Raw genomic sequence first — 15,761 nt, forward strand, 5'->3', positions numbered from 1 at the left:
CTGCCTCCTGGCCTTGGCCTGAGATGATGGTCAGTGTTGCACGGAATGAGTCAACCTAATTCCCAAAGAAGGAGAGATGACAATTACTGTGGACCTACCAATGTGTATTTGGGCTTTTGTTTAATTCCTCTAGCAAGCAAGACAGGCTAAGCTTTGGCTGGTATGAGGTCTCAGGTGATACCCTTTCCCTTCCCACTTCTGCTCCCCCTCCCCCGGCAGGTTTCAGATATGGAGGAGACTGAGAAGCCTTCTAGGAAAAAGAAACAAATTAACCATACTCACAGTTGAAATGCAGACAGGAGTCCAGATTCAAGAAGGAGGCAGGTGAAAATATCCAGTCCTAGTGAGGGTGTGATAAAACAGGGACTGTTACGAGCTGCTGATGGGTGTGTAATTGGTGCTGCATTTTTGGAGGCAATTTGGTGATTTAATTAAACCATTTAAGTGCACACACATACTCCTTGATGCAGCAATTTCACTGTCAGGAATTTATTCTATAGATTTACAAGTATGCAAAGATTTATGGACAGGGACACTCATTGCATCATCATTTATCACAGTAAAACAAATGCCCAAGGGGTGGGATAGGGAGGGTGGGAAGGAGACGCAAAGAGGGAGGAGAAATGGGAATTTATGTATATGTATAGCTGATTCACTTTGTTATACAGCAGAAACTAATACACCATTGTAAAGCAATTATACTCCAATAAAGATGTTAAAAAAAATGCCCATCAACAGGGGGACCAATTGAGTGAAATCAATACTCTGCATCTATTAAAAAGAATGAGGTAGATCTATACGTGCTGATATTAAAAGATGTACAAGATACATTAAATGAGGAAAAGTGCAGAAGAGCCTTGTAACACTATCCCGTTTGTGGATTTTTGAAGGAAATTGACTATACCTATATCTGTACTGTAATAGAAAATCTCTGGAAAGATATACACAACAAGAAACTGTGAATGGTGGTTACCACTGGGGGAAGCTTTATTTTTGATTTTACATTTTTCTCTACTGCTTTGAATTTCTTTTCATGAACATGTATTATTTTTAAAATGTAAAAGAAAACATTTAAAGAAGGAATAAGGGAACAATGAAAGGTAATGTATCAAAAATTAAAGAAGAAATTTCTCAAATTTACCATTAGAAGGCAAATTCAGCAATAGGACCTGAGGTCAGTAAGACATGGTAGCTGACTGGTGAACCCTTCCTGACCCATCTGACTTGGCAACATGAACATGCTGCCCTCACTCATTAAGCTTGAGACCCAAGCAGTCCTGTTATGGGGCCCCCAATAACATGGCCGAGGAGAGGGAGTGGTTCCATTCCCCAACTTGAAGCCAACTGCTAAGTCATCAAGGCACGAGGAGGGAAAGCACTGGTGGCCTGAACCATTGCCAGGGATTTGCACCCAGTGACAGAGTCCCGGCTCAGCTGAAGCGGAAGGCAGCAAGTCTGGCGGATCCCTGTCCCAGCTAATGGCAGGATGGATCTCCAGCTTGGTTATTACCAAGTCTTGGCACAGGACTCTTGGGACAGTGGAGGTGATGGCAGAGTCGTGGGTAACCAGCAACAGCAGAAGGAAGCAATCATCAGGACTGGTTCAAGAATGCATCTGGTAATACAAGCTTGGAAAATCCCAGAAACACTTGAGGAAAATCTACCAGAGACTAGAATGTCTGAGTGAGTCCCTGAGCATTTTAAGCTAATGATATTCAGGTTTCATGCATTCATCTGACATACTGAGGTCTTACTACGTGCAAGGCACAGTAGCAAGCAGTAAATAAGACAAACATGGAATTTATTAAGTTGAACTGGATGAAAATAAAACTGCCACTATTCAACCCTTTTGGGTCTACAAAAATGGCACTTTCTTATGGATCAACATAAATACAGAGAAAAAGAACAGCAGAAAAAAAAAAAGGACCAGTTAATTGCTTGATTGCAATTGTGGAAAGAGCTATAAAGGAGCCACCAGATCTAACCCAGTCTAGGGAATGGTGTATGTGGTGCTGGTCAAGAAAGGCTTCCCTACAGCTACATTTGAGGAAGTGGGAATGAAAAGGAATTAACTTAGCAAAGGAGATAGAAGGACATCATTCCTGGCAGTCAGTTGCAAAGGCTTTGAAGAGGAGGAAACTGGTCTGTTCCAGGGACTGATAAGGTGACTCAACCCACGGAGACGGGCAGATGTGGTAGAGGAGAAGAGGGAAAATGAGGATGAGAGGATGCTGAGAGAGAAGCAGGAGGCAGTCAGCCCTTGTAGGCCCTTTTTAGGACTTTGGGGTTTATCCCCAGAGATTTTGAAAGCAATGGCATATTATCTGTATCCAAACACTGGCAAAGTCTAGGAAACATTCGGGTTAACAAAGAATGTTCTTTCCCCTTTTGACAGAGCCCGGAGGTCTACAACCACAGGCGGCTAGTAGGTGGCTGCGTCAGGATTGGAGTCTAGGTCCTTGCAAAGAGCTTTCACCACCCAGGACGCCACTGGGAGGGTGGCAGGGGTGAAGCAGGCAGCAGGCCAGGGGGCTCTCTAGGAGGAGGCCAAGGAGGCCAAGGAGACCGAGTGCGCCCCGGAACTCCCTACTCCCGGGAGGCAGCTCAGCGCCCAGCAGTCCTGGCAGAAGCTGCGCACAGAGAAGCAGTAGATGAGTGGGTCCAGGAAGCTGTTGAGACTCAGCAGCGCCAGGCTGAGGGTGTGCAGGACGTCAAGTGTGGAGGTGGCCCGGCACCCTCCGTCGTCACGGCCCACGGTGCCCTCCTGCCCGGCCACCCAGGGCGCCAGCAGCAGGCGGTAGGGCGCCAGGCAGAGGGCAAAGACCAACAGGTGCCCGAGCACCATGGTCCTGGCCGCGCGCCGGTTTGGCCCGGCTGGGGCCAGGGCCGGGCCTGGGCCCGAGGGCGCCACGAGCGCCCGCGCCAAGCTCACATAGGCCGCGAGCACCAGCAGGAAGGCGGCGGGGAAGAAGGCCACGGTGGCGTAGGCCAGGCCCGCGCTAGCCCAGCCGCGCTCCAGGCAGCGAGCGGCGCCGCCCGGCCTGGGGCGCAGCACATGCAGGGCGGCCAGCGAGGGTGCGGCGCAAGCCTGGCCGGCCAGGCGGGCGGCAGCGCACGTGGCGCGGGGGGGTGGCCCCAGCGGTGCAGGGCTGGGCGGGTGCACCGAGCCGCAGCGGCACACGCTGGTGAGCGCCGCGAAGGCCACGGCCGCGTAGGTGGACATGCAGTAGGTGGCCCCGGCCGCGCGGCAGGCAGCCTCCAGGAAGGGCCAGTGGGTCGGGCCCAGGTAGTAGGTGAGCCACAGAGGCAGCGTGAGCGTGAAGAGCACGTCAGCCAGGGCCAGGTTGAGCAGGTGGAGACGCAGGGCCTGGCCCAGGCGCCTGCCGCGGCGGACAAACACTGCCAGGGCCGCCACGTTGGCCGGCAGCCCCAAGCCCGGCGCCAAGGCCTAGGCTGCGGGCACCACAATTAAGCCAGCAGGGTCGTCCCAGGGGCTGTGGCCGCCAGCACCAACACCCAGGTCCCCAGCGCTGCTGTTCATCTCGGACCTTGGACTAGCGAGAGGAAGAGAGGTCACCATGGAGGTTAGCCACACAAGAGCCCTCCATCCCACCTTCCCCGACCCGACCCCCGTCCTCTTTTCCTCAGTCAGTGGTGGTGGGAAGCCCGGCGAGGGGCTGAGGCCTGAGCTCAGCCAGCACCAGCTGGGGATGGAGAGGAGGGGATGGGCTCCGGAGTTACCTGAAGTAGAATGAGCTTGGTGACAAGATGTGGAAAATGAGGAAGAGACAGGAATCCCAGGTAGTTTGGAAATTTCCAACCTTGGTGACTGGGAGGGTGAAGGTGCCCCTCACAGATGGTGTACGGTTCTGATTTGTGGGGCCCAGGTATGTGCATTAATAAGCCCAAGCAAGGCTGAGCCAACAGGGAGTTATGGAGAAACCAGGCTGGAAGATAGGGTCCTTCCTAGAAAAAGCCCAAGCCTCCCTGCTCCAGTGCCATCCAGATCAGTAGTGGGGGGGGAGTGAGGCGTGGATGGAGTTATGGTCTTAGGAAGCAGCGACCCAGAGGCAGGCCCATGCACAGTGACCTTGGACTTACCTTGGTGAAGGTCCTCTCCTGGGGCTTGCCTGGAGCACCCTGGGCAGAGCTGAAAAGGTTTCACATCTCACAGGCCTTCCAGTCTTGTTTCCGTCCCCCTTGCCTTTTGACCACAAAGAAGTCCTGGGTCTGATTTAAAACTTTGGACAGCAAAGCAAAAAGAGCACAGGCCTGGGAATCAGGCAGATCCTAGATACACACATTTATCTGCCATATGACCTCGGGCAGATTACTCAGCTTCACTGAGCCTGTCTTCTCTGCTGTAAAATGGAGATTAAAATACCTACCTCACAGTGTTGTTGGGGGGATTATGAGAAAACATAAGTAAAACTCTTTGAGCACTGGCTGACACTGGGGAGATACGCTCCCTTCCCCTCTAGGCAGCACACAGATAAATGTGTACACTCACACAGGCACACACACAGTGTTAGAGACACGGACACCCCAGTCAAACACAACGGCACAAACACATCTGGGCATATTCCCCCTCTCCCCAAGGGGGATAAGTGCACAAGCCAATGTCCTGTTCCTATTTGTGGCACACAGTCACACTCCTAGGGTGTTCCAAAACATGGTTCCTCCAATACCAAAATTTGTACTTCTACCTTTGAATCTCTCAGGCTCCAATCCTTTCTGGGACCCTGAGTGAGTATATTCCCTTCTGCCCCTTGCTCTCAGCTCTGTCCACCATGGCTCTGGCCCCTAACTATCCCACCCTGAACCTCTCCCTGCCTTTCCACCAGATCACTCCTCTCTTACCTCTTGCTGCTGTGGCTGCTGCAGATCTCTCTGGGTTCCTGGGGGCCTGGGTTTAAGGAGCTGAGACAGATCAGAATCCACTGCCACCCACATATCCTAGGCCCTCCCATCAACTGACTAATCCCACGACACGACATGAAGAATGGGCTCAACAGCTGGAAAGGCTGGAGTCCACCTGTGGCAGCTGTGAGCAGGGTTTGTGGGGTGCAGCCAGGGCCCCAAGGGAAGGGAATGTCATTGCCAGGCAAGGGGGCACAGGGAGGGAGATAGCAAAGTATAAGGAAGGCCTTGCAGCTGAATGTCATTGGGCCGACCTGACCAAGGCTTAGGCTGTTGTTTAGGGGGCCCGCTTCCCAAGGCCTGGCTTCTCCTTGGAGTGCGGCAGCACAGCTAAAGCTGAAGATATTCCTGCTGCCGTCAATCCCAACTGCTCCTCCATTCCAGCTGGCCAGCCTACTCTTCCAGCACCCTGCCTTTCCTGCAGCGGCTGGGTGGGCCCTACAGCCAAGCTTGAAGGGCCCTGTAGCTGCTAAATCAGCTTACAGGCCAAGCCTCGGTAAATAGGAGCCTTCAATCTAAAGTCCTGGCTGGAGACAAGCTGGCTGTGGAATCCTGGAAGGGGTGGAGATGGTAAGAGGCCAGGATCCCAGGGTTTCCAGGCTCTACTTTCAAGGGCTTCAAATTTTTCATGCAGAAGGGCAATTCTGGGAAGCAAAGGAGATTTAATTACATTGGACCCATCATCCCATCTACCTTCAAGTTGAAGAGCAGGGGTGCCACACCTGCCCACTTCCAACTTTGGCAGCTGGTGCAGTGGGAAGTGTGGGTTCTGGAGTCAACCAGGTCTTAATTCTAGTCTCAGGTCTGACACATAGGCTCTTAAGCTTTCTGAATCCGTTTTCTCATCTGTAGAACTGCTAGTTAATAACAAACGCTATTTAATAATAGCATTTACTGAGCACTTATTATGCACCAGGCACTATTGTAAGCACTTTAACTCACTAAATCTTCACAGCAACTCTATGAAAATATTTGCCATTATTATCCATATTTGCAAATAAGCTAATAAGTGGCACTATCTACTCTCTCCCTTCTTCTTTGCTGACCACTTGACCAGTGTGGGTAAATCTTAACTAGTCTAAGTCCAACTTGGAAATTCCATTCTCCTTGCCAGTGATTGGTCTAAGAATGGAAATGTGACATAATTCTGTACAGTGGGATGCAAGGGGAAACCTAGGGGTCTTCTAAGAGAGCTTTCCTCTTTCTTTTCACCTTTGGATATTATGTGCAAATGTGTTGTCTGGAGCTGCTTCAGCTATTCTGTAACCCTGAGGGCAGAAGTCAATAAATTGAAAGCAGCACAACTACTGAGCCTGCGCTCTAGATCCCACGAGCCACAACTATGGAGCCTGTGAGCCACAACTACTGAAGCCCGGGCGCCTAGAGCCCATGCTCCGCAACAAGAGAAGCCACCACAATAAGAAGGCCGCACACCGCAACGAAGAGTAGCCGCCGCTCGTTGCAACTAGAGAAAGCCCACGCACAGCAACAAAGACCCAACGTAAAGAAAAATAAATAAATTTATTAAAAAAAAAAAAAAGAAACTGAAGCTATGTTATCTCTGGACCTCTGTGACAGAAAGTTTCCTTATTGTGTTTTTTTTTTTTTTTGCGGTACGCGGGCCTCTCACTGCTGTGGCCTCTCCCGTTGCGAAGCACAGGCTCCGGACGCACAGGCTCAGTGGCCATGGCTCACGGGCCCAGCTGCTCCGCAGCATGTGGGATCCTCCCAGACCAGGGCACGAACCCGTGTCCCCTGCATCGGCAGGCGGACTCTCAACCACTGCGCCACCAGGGAAGCCCCTCCCCTTATTGTTTTGACACACTGTACATGTAGTATACATATACTACTACATATATATGTGTTAATATACATATATATGTATACACACACACACACACACACACACACACACACACACTTAACTATAGAGAGACTGCATCACTGTGCTCTCAGACACAGAAGACCTAACTAAGAGTGCCAGCTTACCTGAGGTTCCCAGCTCGCCAGTGTCAAAGCAGAAATTACCCTTCTATAGTGAAGATGAAATGGAGTAATATACATAGACTTCTTTCACTCCTGTGGGGCTCCCAAAAGCCACTCCGTAACCCCCAAAGCAATTTGTAGGCTGGTGGCTAGAGTATTTGCATAAATAAATGATTTCTTTTTCTTCACTATTTTCCCTTATGGAGGAACATCACTTCCCAAAAGACCCCCACTGAGGTGAAGATGGTTGGTGATGTGATAGTAGGTACCCTAACATGGTCACTTGCCCTCGAGAATTGTCTCTCACACACCACCCTTCTGACTCCCTAGGACCTCTGGGATTCATCACAGGTTCTGGCACTGCTTTAACATGCAGCATGCCTTAGAGTTGGCTGTCCCTTGCCTCCATCTAGGTGTCCAAGGAGCACTGCCCTGGCAGTTTCAGGTCCTGTAAAATGATGACTTAATGCCCATCTTTGTTAGCTTTACAACTCTAAAGTGCACGAGATAAAAAGGAATGAGAGGGACGTCCCTGGTGGCGCAGTGGTTAAGAATCTGCCTGCCAATGCAGCAGACACGGGTTCAATTCCTGGTCCAGGAAGATCCCACATGCTGCGGAGCAGCTAAGCCCGTGAGACACAACTACGGAGCCCCCATGCCACAACTACTGAAGCCCACGCGCCCTAGAGCCCGCGCACTCTAGGGCCCACATGCCGCAACTACTGAGCCTGCATGCTCCAACTACTGAAGCCCGCGCACCTAGAGCCTGTGCTCCGCAACGAGAAGCCACCGCAACGAGAAGCCCATGCACTGCAACAAAGAGTAGCTTCCACTCACCACAACTAGAGAAAGCCCACGCGCAGCAACAAAGACCCAACGAAGCCAAAAACAATTAAAATTTAAAAGAAAAGAAAAGAATGGGGAGTACCTCATGTGGCTCAGCAGGCAGAAGCAGGTATATACTCAATACTCTGCCATACTCGATGTGTAAATTCTGAGCATATAATAAAAACCTTAAAAACGTCCATGCCTTTTGAATCAGCACCCTCACTTCTAGGGAAAGAAAATAAATATGTAGAGATGATTAACTGTGAGGTTTACAATAGTTAAAAAATTGGGAATAATCCAAATGTTTCTCATTGGGGGCTTGTATAGATACATTACAGTACATCCTTACAATGGAATACTACGGACCCATTAACATCAATGAGGTAAAACAGACAGAGAATGGTATTACAGTGTATTAGGTTTAAAAAGCAGGTAATAAAGTAGTATACATGGTCTCATTTTCATTTTAAAAAATCTGTATAAAGGCACAGAAAAAAACTGGGAGGTACAGTTATACAAAGGAATTGAAAGTAGTTATTTGGGGGCATTAAAAGTTTGGGTGATTTAAATTTATTTTCTATTTTCACATGACATGAGGAATGCTAGAATGTGTAACATGTACCCCTCAAAAAAGAGCAGTAAATGTCCAAGAGATAAAGCAGGGCCAGGTAGACCAGATGTCTACTTCAACACTGGCCAACCTTGGGTGTACTGGCTGACCAACCTTGGGTGTACTGGTAACAAGGTGACACTCTCTGTGTTCCACCATGTTCCTGCTTTGGCAGTGACACGGCATGAAGAGGCAAGACAGACTCTACTCCCAGGATTCCTTGAATGCACTTGGAGACTTCTTGCTAGGGTGTCTGAACATCTTTTTAGTTTGGACTAAGAGCTAGCAGGTTTCCAGCAGCAGCAGGAGCCCCAGGCAGACGACGGCTGGGATGCAGGTGTTCAGTGACTCTTTCAGAGACACCAAAGTGAAGATAGCCCCTGGAATGGAAAATGAGGTTCCTGAGGCTCCCTGGGAATGCTCAAGAGATCCAGGAGCTCAGGGCCCTCCAGCCAAGGCTTGACCCACTCCACCTTAAGCCCTCTCGTGAACACTGCCCCCCACCAACACACACACCCTAAACTAGCTGCACTCATCTCTGACCTCCCAGAGAAAGCAGAACCAGAAATCTGAAGTTTCTTGAACTAACATAGACCCTCTCAGATGGCAAGAAACAGCAACAATCCAACCAAACAGGTCAAGGTGAGTAGGTGGGCATTTTGGAACAGATTCTCCCTGATCCTTCTCCTTTCTCAATCCTAGTGGAGGGAAGAAGGCCCAGGGATTGGTGGTGGAGGTAGTGGGAAAGATCTGAAAATGAAGGAAGCTGTGGAAATGGAAAGAAAGCCTGCAAGAAGGGTGGTAGTGGCAGTAGCAATGGTGACACAAGGCCACGGGATATAGAAGAGCCTGAAGATGTCTGGCCTTTGAAGCAGCAGCTGTATTTGTACATCAGCAGTTCCTGTGGGCAGAGCCACTAAGAGGGGGCCCTCTAGGAATGCCTGCCACAGGGAAATCCTCTGCCTTTCTGGTCAGGGGGCCTGGCTTCCTTGCTCTCTGTTTCCACCTGCCAGACACATGAGTCCAGTGGCAGCTGCTACTCCATCCCCTCATCTCAGGGTAGGGGTGATGAGAAAGGGGTAGGGGCTTTTAGGTTACAATATATCCTTATAATGGAAATACCATGCAGCCAATAGAATTGATGATATAGAAGGTACATCTGACATAGAAGAGTGTTACAGTATATTAAGTTTAAAAAGCACCTATCCTAGTCTGAAGACCTTGGAAACTGCAATAGAGCAGGAAATGTTTCTGGTTCCAGAGGAAAAGAGTGGCAAAAGTAACGAGAACAGCCAGATTTTTTGCTATCACCCTCGCCTAGGAGTCCCCATTTCACCAGCCCAGTTGCACCCCCCTTACCCATCATGAGCAGTGTCAAAAGCAAGTTGCTGATCTCTTGCAGCATCGGTGGGCCCAGGACCAGCAGCAACCCAGCTAGCAGTTCCAGCCAGCCCACAGCCACTTGGTAGCTCATGGGATCCGGCTGGTAGCCGAACACCTTCAGCGGAAACACCTCAGCGAACTGCACGAACAGGGCTTTCTAGGGGCGGTAGGGAATGCCTGTCAGCGACAGTCACCAAGGATCCACTGCCCAGATGCTCCACAGAGGCATTCTGTGCCAGTGCGCTCAACTCCCCCAGCAAAGGAGATACTACTCTAGGCCAGGTCCAGGGCTAAGGTCAGCCAGCCTGGAAAGGAGAGGGCCTCCCTGGGGGGCTGAGCTTTGGAATCAGAAAACAGGCTTTACGCTCCAAGAAGGGTGGGATGGTGGTACAGAGATGGACTGATTTTCTCACCAGACTACAACCCAGCCCCAAATTCAGGGAAGAGGAAGCTAGGCTTGGGCTTTCTCGTCTAGTGCCAAGGCCCTGGGAAGCCCGCCGCTTCTTTCTTTCTGTTTGGCCTGGTTTCTCTTCAGGCTACTATGCAGGGAATATTTGGTGAGGAGGAAGGGAATGCAAGGGGAGGTTCTTGTTCATTAAACAGATTCTACTCAATATCATATGCTGGGACCTGGATCTCATTGCAGTAGATACAAGGGGAGTTGAGGGGGTCAAAGTGAGTGACTCAGCTCGCCCACTAAGTCAAGCTCTGTCCTGGGCCACAGGACAACTTCACCTGGACCCTTAGGTTGGCTACCTTTGCTGTCTCTCCCACCTCAGCTCTACCTCCCCTACTCGGTGCTCTAAGGAATAAACTCTAAGCTGTCTGGTTCTGAGGATGTACTTCCCCAAACAACCCCCCACCCTAAGCCAGGCCTGGGAGAAGGAATCTGGCAGAGATCTAGAAGTCTGGCTTATTTGAGGGACTGGGCAGACTGGTGGGCAGAAGGACATGACAGCTTTCCGGAGAGTTTGGAACTAGACAGGAAGTCGAAGGGCGACTTCTAGGCCTCCCTCTCAGGCTCTGGGAAGGGCTCTCTGGATTCTAAGGAGAGTATCTAAAGTTTGGGTCCTGCTTCTTGACTAGTTGTGTAACCTTTAGCAGACACACTTCACCTTCAGGGCAGGTTTCCTACCCTGACAAGCGGGGATTAATAAACCCCTGCCTCATGAACCACCCCCCCAAGAACTCAAGCAATGGAAGGAGGGCGGAAAGGGAGCTCGGTCCCTCTCCCTCCCCAAGGGTCCCAGAGCATTCCTCCTCATCTCTAGATTTGCCTGGGGCCAAAAATGCCCGAATGGAAGGGAATGTGACCGTCCCCTTCCAGGGAAAATCCAGAGAACTCGGAGGAACTCCCCAGGCAGGGGCCCACGCCTAAGTAGCTGTCCAGGTGCTCCCCCCAGCTCTAGCGCCGTCTGGCCCGAAGACAGGCGGGTCCGCGGGGCGCGGGGGGGCAGGGTGGGGCGGGGACCGGCCGGGCACCTGGGTAACGGCCGGGGTCGCAGCCCCCGTCACCGTGCGGCCAGTCCCGCCCAACCGCCCGCCGCCCACCCCGCGCCGCTCACCATCTGCTCTGACACCGGAGCCGAGATCTGCTCCGAGAGCTTGGCCGCCCCTGTGAGCGCGAAGAAGCCGCCCAACAGGACGCGCAGAACGGCGAGCGGGAGCGCCATGGCCGCGCAAGCCTCCGCGACGCACCCGCCCCAGGGTAGGCCCCGCCGAAAACCCGCCCCCTGCCGCCCGTCCGTTTCCTCCCTCCCGGGGCGGCCGGAAGACCTGTGCCAGAGCCGCCGCTCCTTGCCCCCAAGGGGGTTGCCGCCCTCTTTTGGGCCAGCACCAGCTGAGGGAGGAGACTGCGCTTGGGCAGGGCAGCCCCATCTCACAGACGGGGACACTGAGGCCCACTTGTTCTTAACTAAACGGGCCCCTCTGAATTCAGGGAAAGTCTCCCAGCTAATATGGACAGAGTAGAATCAAACATGGGTATATGGACGTGACGTGCAGAAGAGCTCTGTTATTGTCAAAAGACGTTGTGCGGTGGGGGTAGGGGGGGTAGGGGAGGAGTATCTCCTGCCCTTGCCACACTAGCTTGGCGATCTGAGCTGTCACCTAACCTCTGCGGGCCTCAGTGGCATCTGCAACTGTAAATGGGGATAATGCCGTTATCAGTTCTGAGCCTATAGCAGGCCTAGCACAACGCCTGGCACATGTAAGAACTCAGAATTATTTGTAAATTAGTAAATTTATGAAATTATTAAGAATAAATCAATAACTAGTAATTTTAAAATAAGTTGTTCTTTTCTATCATTGCCTGAAATGTATTTTCCCTCTAATATCTCTCAGCTGAAATTAAAATGTGAAAGGTGTTTGAAAATTCAGATTCTTACAGCCATGGGTAGAGAGGCTTTCACTGAACAAAACCCTACAGGCCACTCCTGGCCCATCTGCTTTTACCTGGAAATCTATCTAGACCTGGATGAGAAAATTATGAAAAATTCAGAAAGCGCTCTGGTTTTACTCCCTTCCCCTCCCTCCCTCAGCTAACAATGTTTGTTTGTTTACATTTTTTAATAAAATTTTTAAGGCAGCTTTCATGACACATGAAAATTATATGAAATTCATGTTTCAGTGTTCATAAATAAGTTCATAAACTGTTGTTTATTGAACCACACTTCACGTATTGTCTACCGCTTTCGTGCTGCAACAGCAGAATTGAGTAGTTTTTACCTTACAGCCTTCAAAGCCTAAAATATTCATTACCCAGCCTTTTACGAAAAAGGTTTGCCAAGCCCTGGTCTAGAGAGCCAGAGAGGCCCCTAACAGGGGTCTCAAACTCTCCTGCTGCTTCCACTTCCTGATAGCCCAGCTGCTTGGATCTTTGTTTTCTACCTACCCACAACCTGCTGGGTAGGTAGCCGGCAGGCTGAAGACTGAAATGTCCTATGTGCTTCTAAAGACAAGCAGTTTCAACATCCAAGTGTGCTAGCTATTACACTATAAACTGGGCCTTTCATTACCTACATCTTTGTCACTAATCCAAATTATCTGATCAGTCAATAAAATAGCTAAGTTCTCTACCTTGGACTATTATATATAATTATGTATAAATGCGTAATTATTAAATTCCTCAATGAAAAGAGAAAAATTATTAAAACACTTATTTAATCACCGAGAACACACATCCACATTAGGAATTTATATTTTAGGATACTTATCTCATACAAAATTTAACACAAAATTATAGACTTTGATAATAAGCAATATGCACATTACTATTCTTTCTCCTTTACTAATTTTTCTATCCTCGGAATCAAAGATGTGACTGCAAGTCGTAGGGCAGGGCCAGAAACCAACAGATTTCTTTGTTTTGACTCAGTCAAAGCTGAAAATGTAGCATCACATAAATAAATAGTTGAAAAAGGCAATAAAAATTTCAGTGCCTTTTCATGGAGTTCTGGGTAACTTGCCTTTGCATTTATCCAAAACTGAGTTACAGACATTGATTTAAATACTGATTGTAATCCTAAATCTGACGATAACTGTGCTAGTTTTTCTTCTTCGAAGTCCGTGAGATTACTATTTTGGTGATTCATAAAAGGATTAATTATCCACAAATTTCCTGAACACAAGTCTTCTTCTGGTGGGTAACAGTCATTGAGCATTTGAGAAAGTCCTTCCAGGTGCTCAAAAATAATGCTTGCAATACTGCTCATATTTAAGCCTGATGAGTTTGAGAATTCAGAAAATGAAGGGAACATGTCATAATCATTCTCTTGCATGCGCTTCAACCACATTTTTAACTTTTTCTTAAGTATATCGATTTTATTATACATATTGAAGAGAGTAGTCATAGATCCTTGGAGACTTAAATTTAGTTCATTTATAAGTGAAAAAATATCTGATAAGTAGGCCAGCTTTGCAACCCATTCCTCATCAAAAAAATACTTGGCCAAATCTGAATGGTTTTGATTTAAAAGTATTTCAATTTCATGTCGTAATTCAAATAATCTTGTTAAAATTCTCCCTCTTGATATCCAACGTACTTCAGCATGAAGTGGTAAATTCACGTGCTCAGACCCCATCTCTTCACACAAAATTGTTAACATTCGTGAATTCAACGCATTGCTCTTTATAAAACTTAAAATTTGCGCTGACTGCAAAAGAATTTCATGTAAGCACGGAGACAACTTTTCTGCTGCTAAATGTTCACGGTGAATAAAACAATGTGTAAATGCCACTGTATTCATGGCAACTTCTTGAATTTTTGCCCTTAAACCAGAACACCTACCAGTCATGCTTGCAGCCCCATCTGTACAGAGACCAACACAATGCTTCCAGTTCAGAGATTTACTATCAATATATTTATTTATTAGTTCAAATATTTCAAAACCAGTCATTTGAGAAGGGATTTCAATGCAACATAATAATTCTTCTTTTATATCACTACAACCATAATCAATGAAACGAATATAGCACAAAAGAAGGGTGGTATCTGAGATTTCTAATGACTCATCTATCTGAAGGGCAAACCACTTTGACTCTCTGACTTTCTGAATCAGCTGATCTTCAATGTCTGCAGATAGTTCATCAATCCTGTGTCCAATTGTACTATTAGAAAGAGGAATGGTTTTCATTTTGTCTCCAGCACTGGAACCCAAAACTTCTGAACACATTTCTACTAAATACGGTTTAATTACTTCTTCAGCAATGGAAAATGGCTTTTTGCTGGCAGCAATTTGGAAAGCAATTAAATAAGAAGCTTTCACAAGTGACTTTTCAACTAGTAAACACTTTTTTAAAGCACTGTTTTGACATTCCATTTCAAGAGATTTTTGTTCAAAAAAATCTACTGGTTTGTTTTCTAATTCTGAATGCTTTGTCTTCAAATGATGAGAAAGATTTGCTGGCTTCATGTTTTCACTGGATAAAATTTCTCCACAGATGACACACTGTGGCCTTGGTGAACTTTCTTTTGATCCCGGACAGATAATAAAACCAACTTTTAAATATTCCACATCATAAGTCTGGAAAAAACCTATTCTTTTTTTCTTTGCAGGTGGAGAATCAAGTTCCGCATCATTTTTCTCGTTAGGCATAGATAAATCTGAATGAAATATTTGAATCACTGTTATTTTCAAGAACAAATAAGCAATGTTCTTTATGTTTTTCCCCCACGTGTTTAAAATTTGTATTTTGTTACTATTTATATTTGTCAAAAGCATACACTAATTAAGGTTTAAACACAAACCATAATACTTCCATGATGCCATTAAAAACTGAATTTCTCGGGACTTCCCTAGTGCTCCAGTGGGTAAGACTCCACACTCCCAATGCAGGGGGCCAGAGTTCAATCCCTGGTCAGGGAACTAGATCCCGCATGCATGCCACAACTAAGAGTCCACATGAGGCAACTAAGAAGGCTGCAGGCAACAACTAAAAGTCCGCGTGCCGCAACTAAGAAGCCCACATGCCACAACTATGAGCCCACATGCCGCAACTAAAAGATCCCGCATACTGCAACGAAGACTAAGACCCGGTGCAGCCTAAATAAATAAATAAATATTTTTAAAAAACAAAAAAACAAAAAACTGAATTTCTCTTTGCCCAAAGCTTGGTCATTGACTGTAGTAAAACTGTAGGCAGTGGTATGTGTCCTAGCAGAGCCATGTATTCAGTAGATTAGTGGAATTAGGGCTGATGTCCACAGAACACACCAAGTTAAGAGTAAACTATTTTAGGGACTTCCCTGGTGGCTCAGTGGTTAAGAATCCGCCTGCCAATGCAGGGGACATGGGTTTAAGCCCTGGTCCGGGAGGATCCCACATGCTGCGGAGCAACTAAACCCGTGCGCCACAACTACTGAGCCTGTGCTCTAGAGCCCCCAAGCCACAACTACTAAGCCTGCGTGCCACAACTACTTAAGCCTGCGCGCCTAGAGCCCGTGCTCCACAACAAGAGAAGCCACCGCAATGAGAAGCCCACGCACCACAATGAAGACTAGCCCGCACTCACCGCAACTAGAGAAAGCCTGTGT

The 15,761-nt window shown here is 48.1% G+C and overlaps 3 protein-coding genes across 5 annotated transcripts in view; all 3 read right to left on the reverse strand.

The window, feature by feature from the left end:
• Nucleotides 1–2,999: 2,999 nt before the first annotated feature.
• LOC132502731 (transmembrane protein-like) lies at nucleotides 3,000–3,580 on the reverse strand. The gene is given in 2 exon segments (XM_060118825.1): nucleotides 3,000–3,128; nucleotides 3,131–3,580. Coding segments are annotated over 2 exon segments (579 nt in total).
• Nucleotides 3,581–8,154: 4,574 nt separating this feature from the next.
• On the reverse strand, nucleotides 8,155–11,400 carry TMEM35B (transmembrane protein 35B). The gene is made up of 3 exons (XM_060082115.1): nucleotides 11,293–11,400; nucleotides 9,704–9,884; nucleotides 8,155–8,724 (listed from the first exon to the last, which is right to left on the reverse strand). The coding sequence occupies exons 1-3, from the start codon at nucleotides 11,398–11,400 to the stop codon at nucleotides 8,627–8,629; spliced, it is 387 nt and encodes a 128-aa protein (XP_059938098.1). The 3' UTR covers nucleotides 8,155–8,626.
• A 1,563-nt stretch (nucleotides 11,401–12,963) lies between these two features.
• The window catches only part of ZMYM6 (zinc finger MYM-type containing 6), a 53,410-nt gene continuing 50,612 nt past the window's right edge, over nucleotides 12,964–15,761 (reverse strand). For all 3 annotated transcript variants that reach the window (XM_060089446.1, XM_060089448.1, XM_060089449.1), the window contains exon 16: nucleotides 12,964–14,831. In XM_060089446.1, the coding sequence (XP_059945429.1) occupies nucleotides 13,000–14,831 (1,832 nt within the window). In that variant the 3' untranslated portion in view covers nucleotides 12,964–12,999. The remainder of the gene's footprint in view (nucleotides 14,832–15,761) is intronic.

The sequence above is a fragment of the Mesoplodon densirostris genome, chromosome 2 (assembly GCF_025265405.1).
Source record: "Mesoplodon densirostris isolate mMesDen1 chromosome 2, mMesDen1 primary haplotype, whole genome shotgun sequence".
NCBI classification, from domain to species: Eukaryota; Metazoa; Chordata; class Mammalia; order Artiodactyla; family Ziphiidae; genus Mesoplodon; species Mesoplodon densirostris.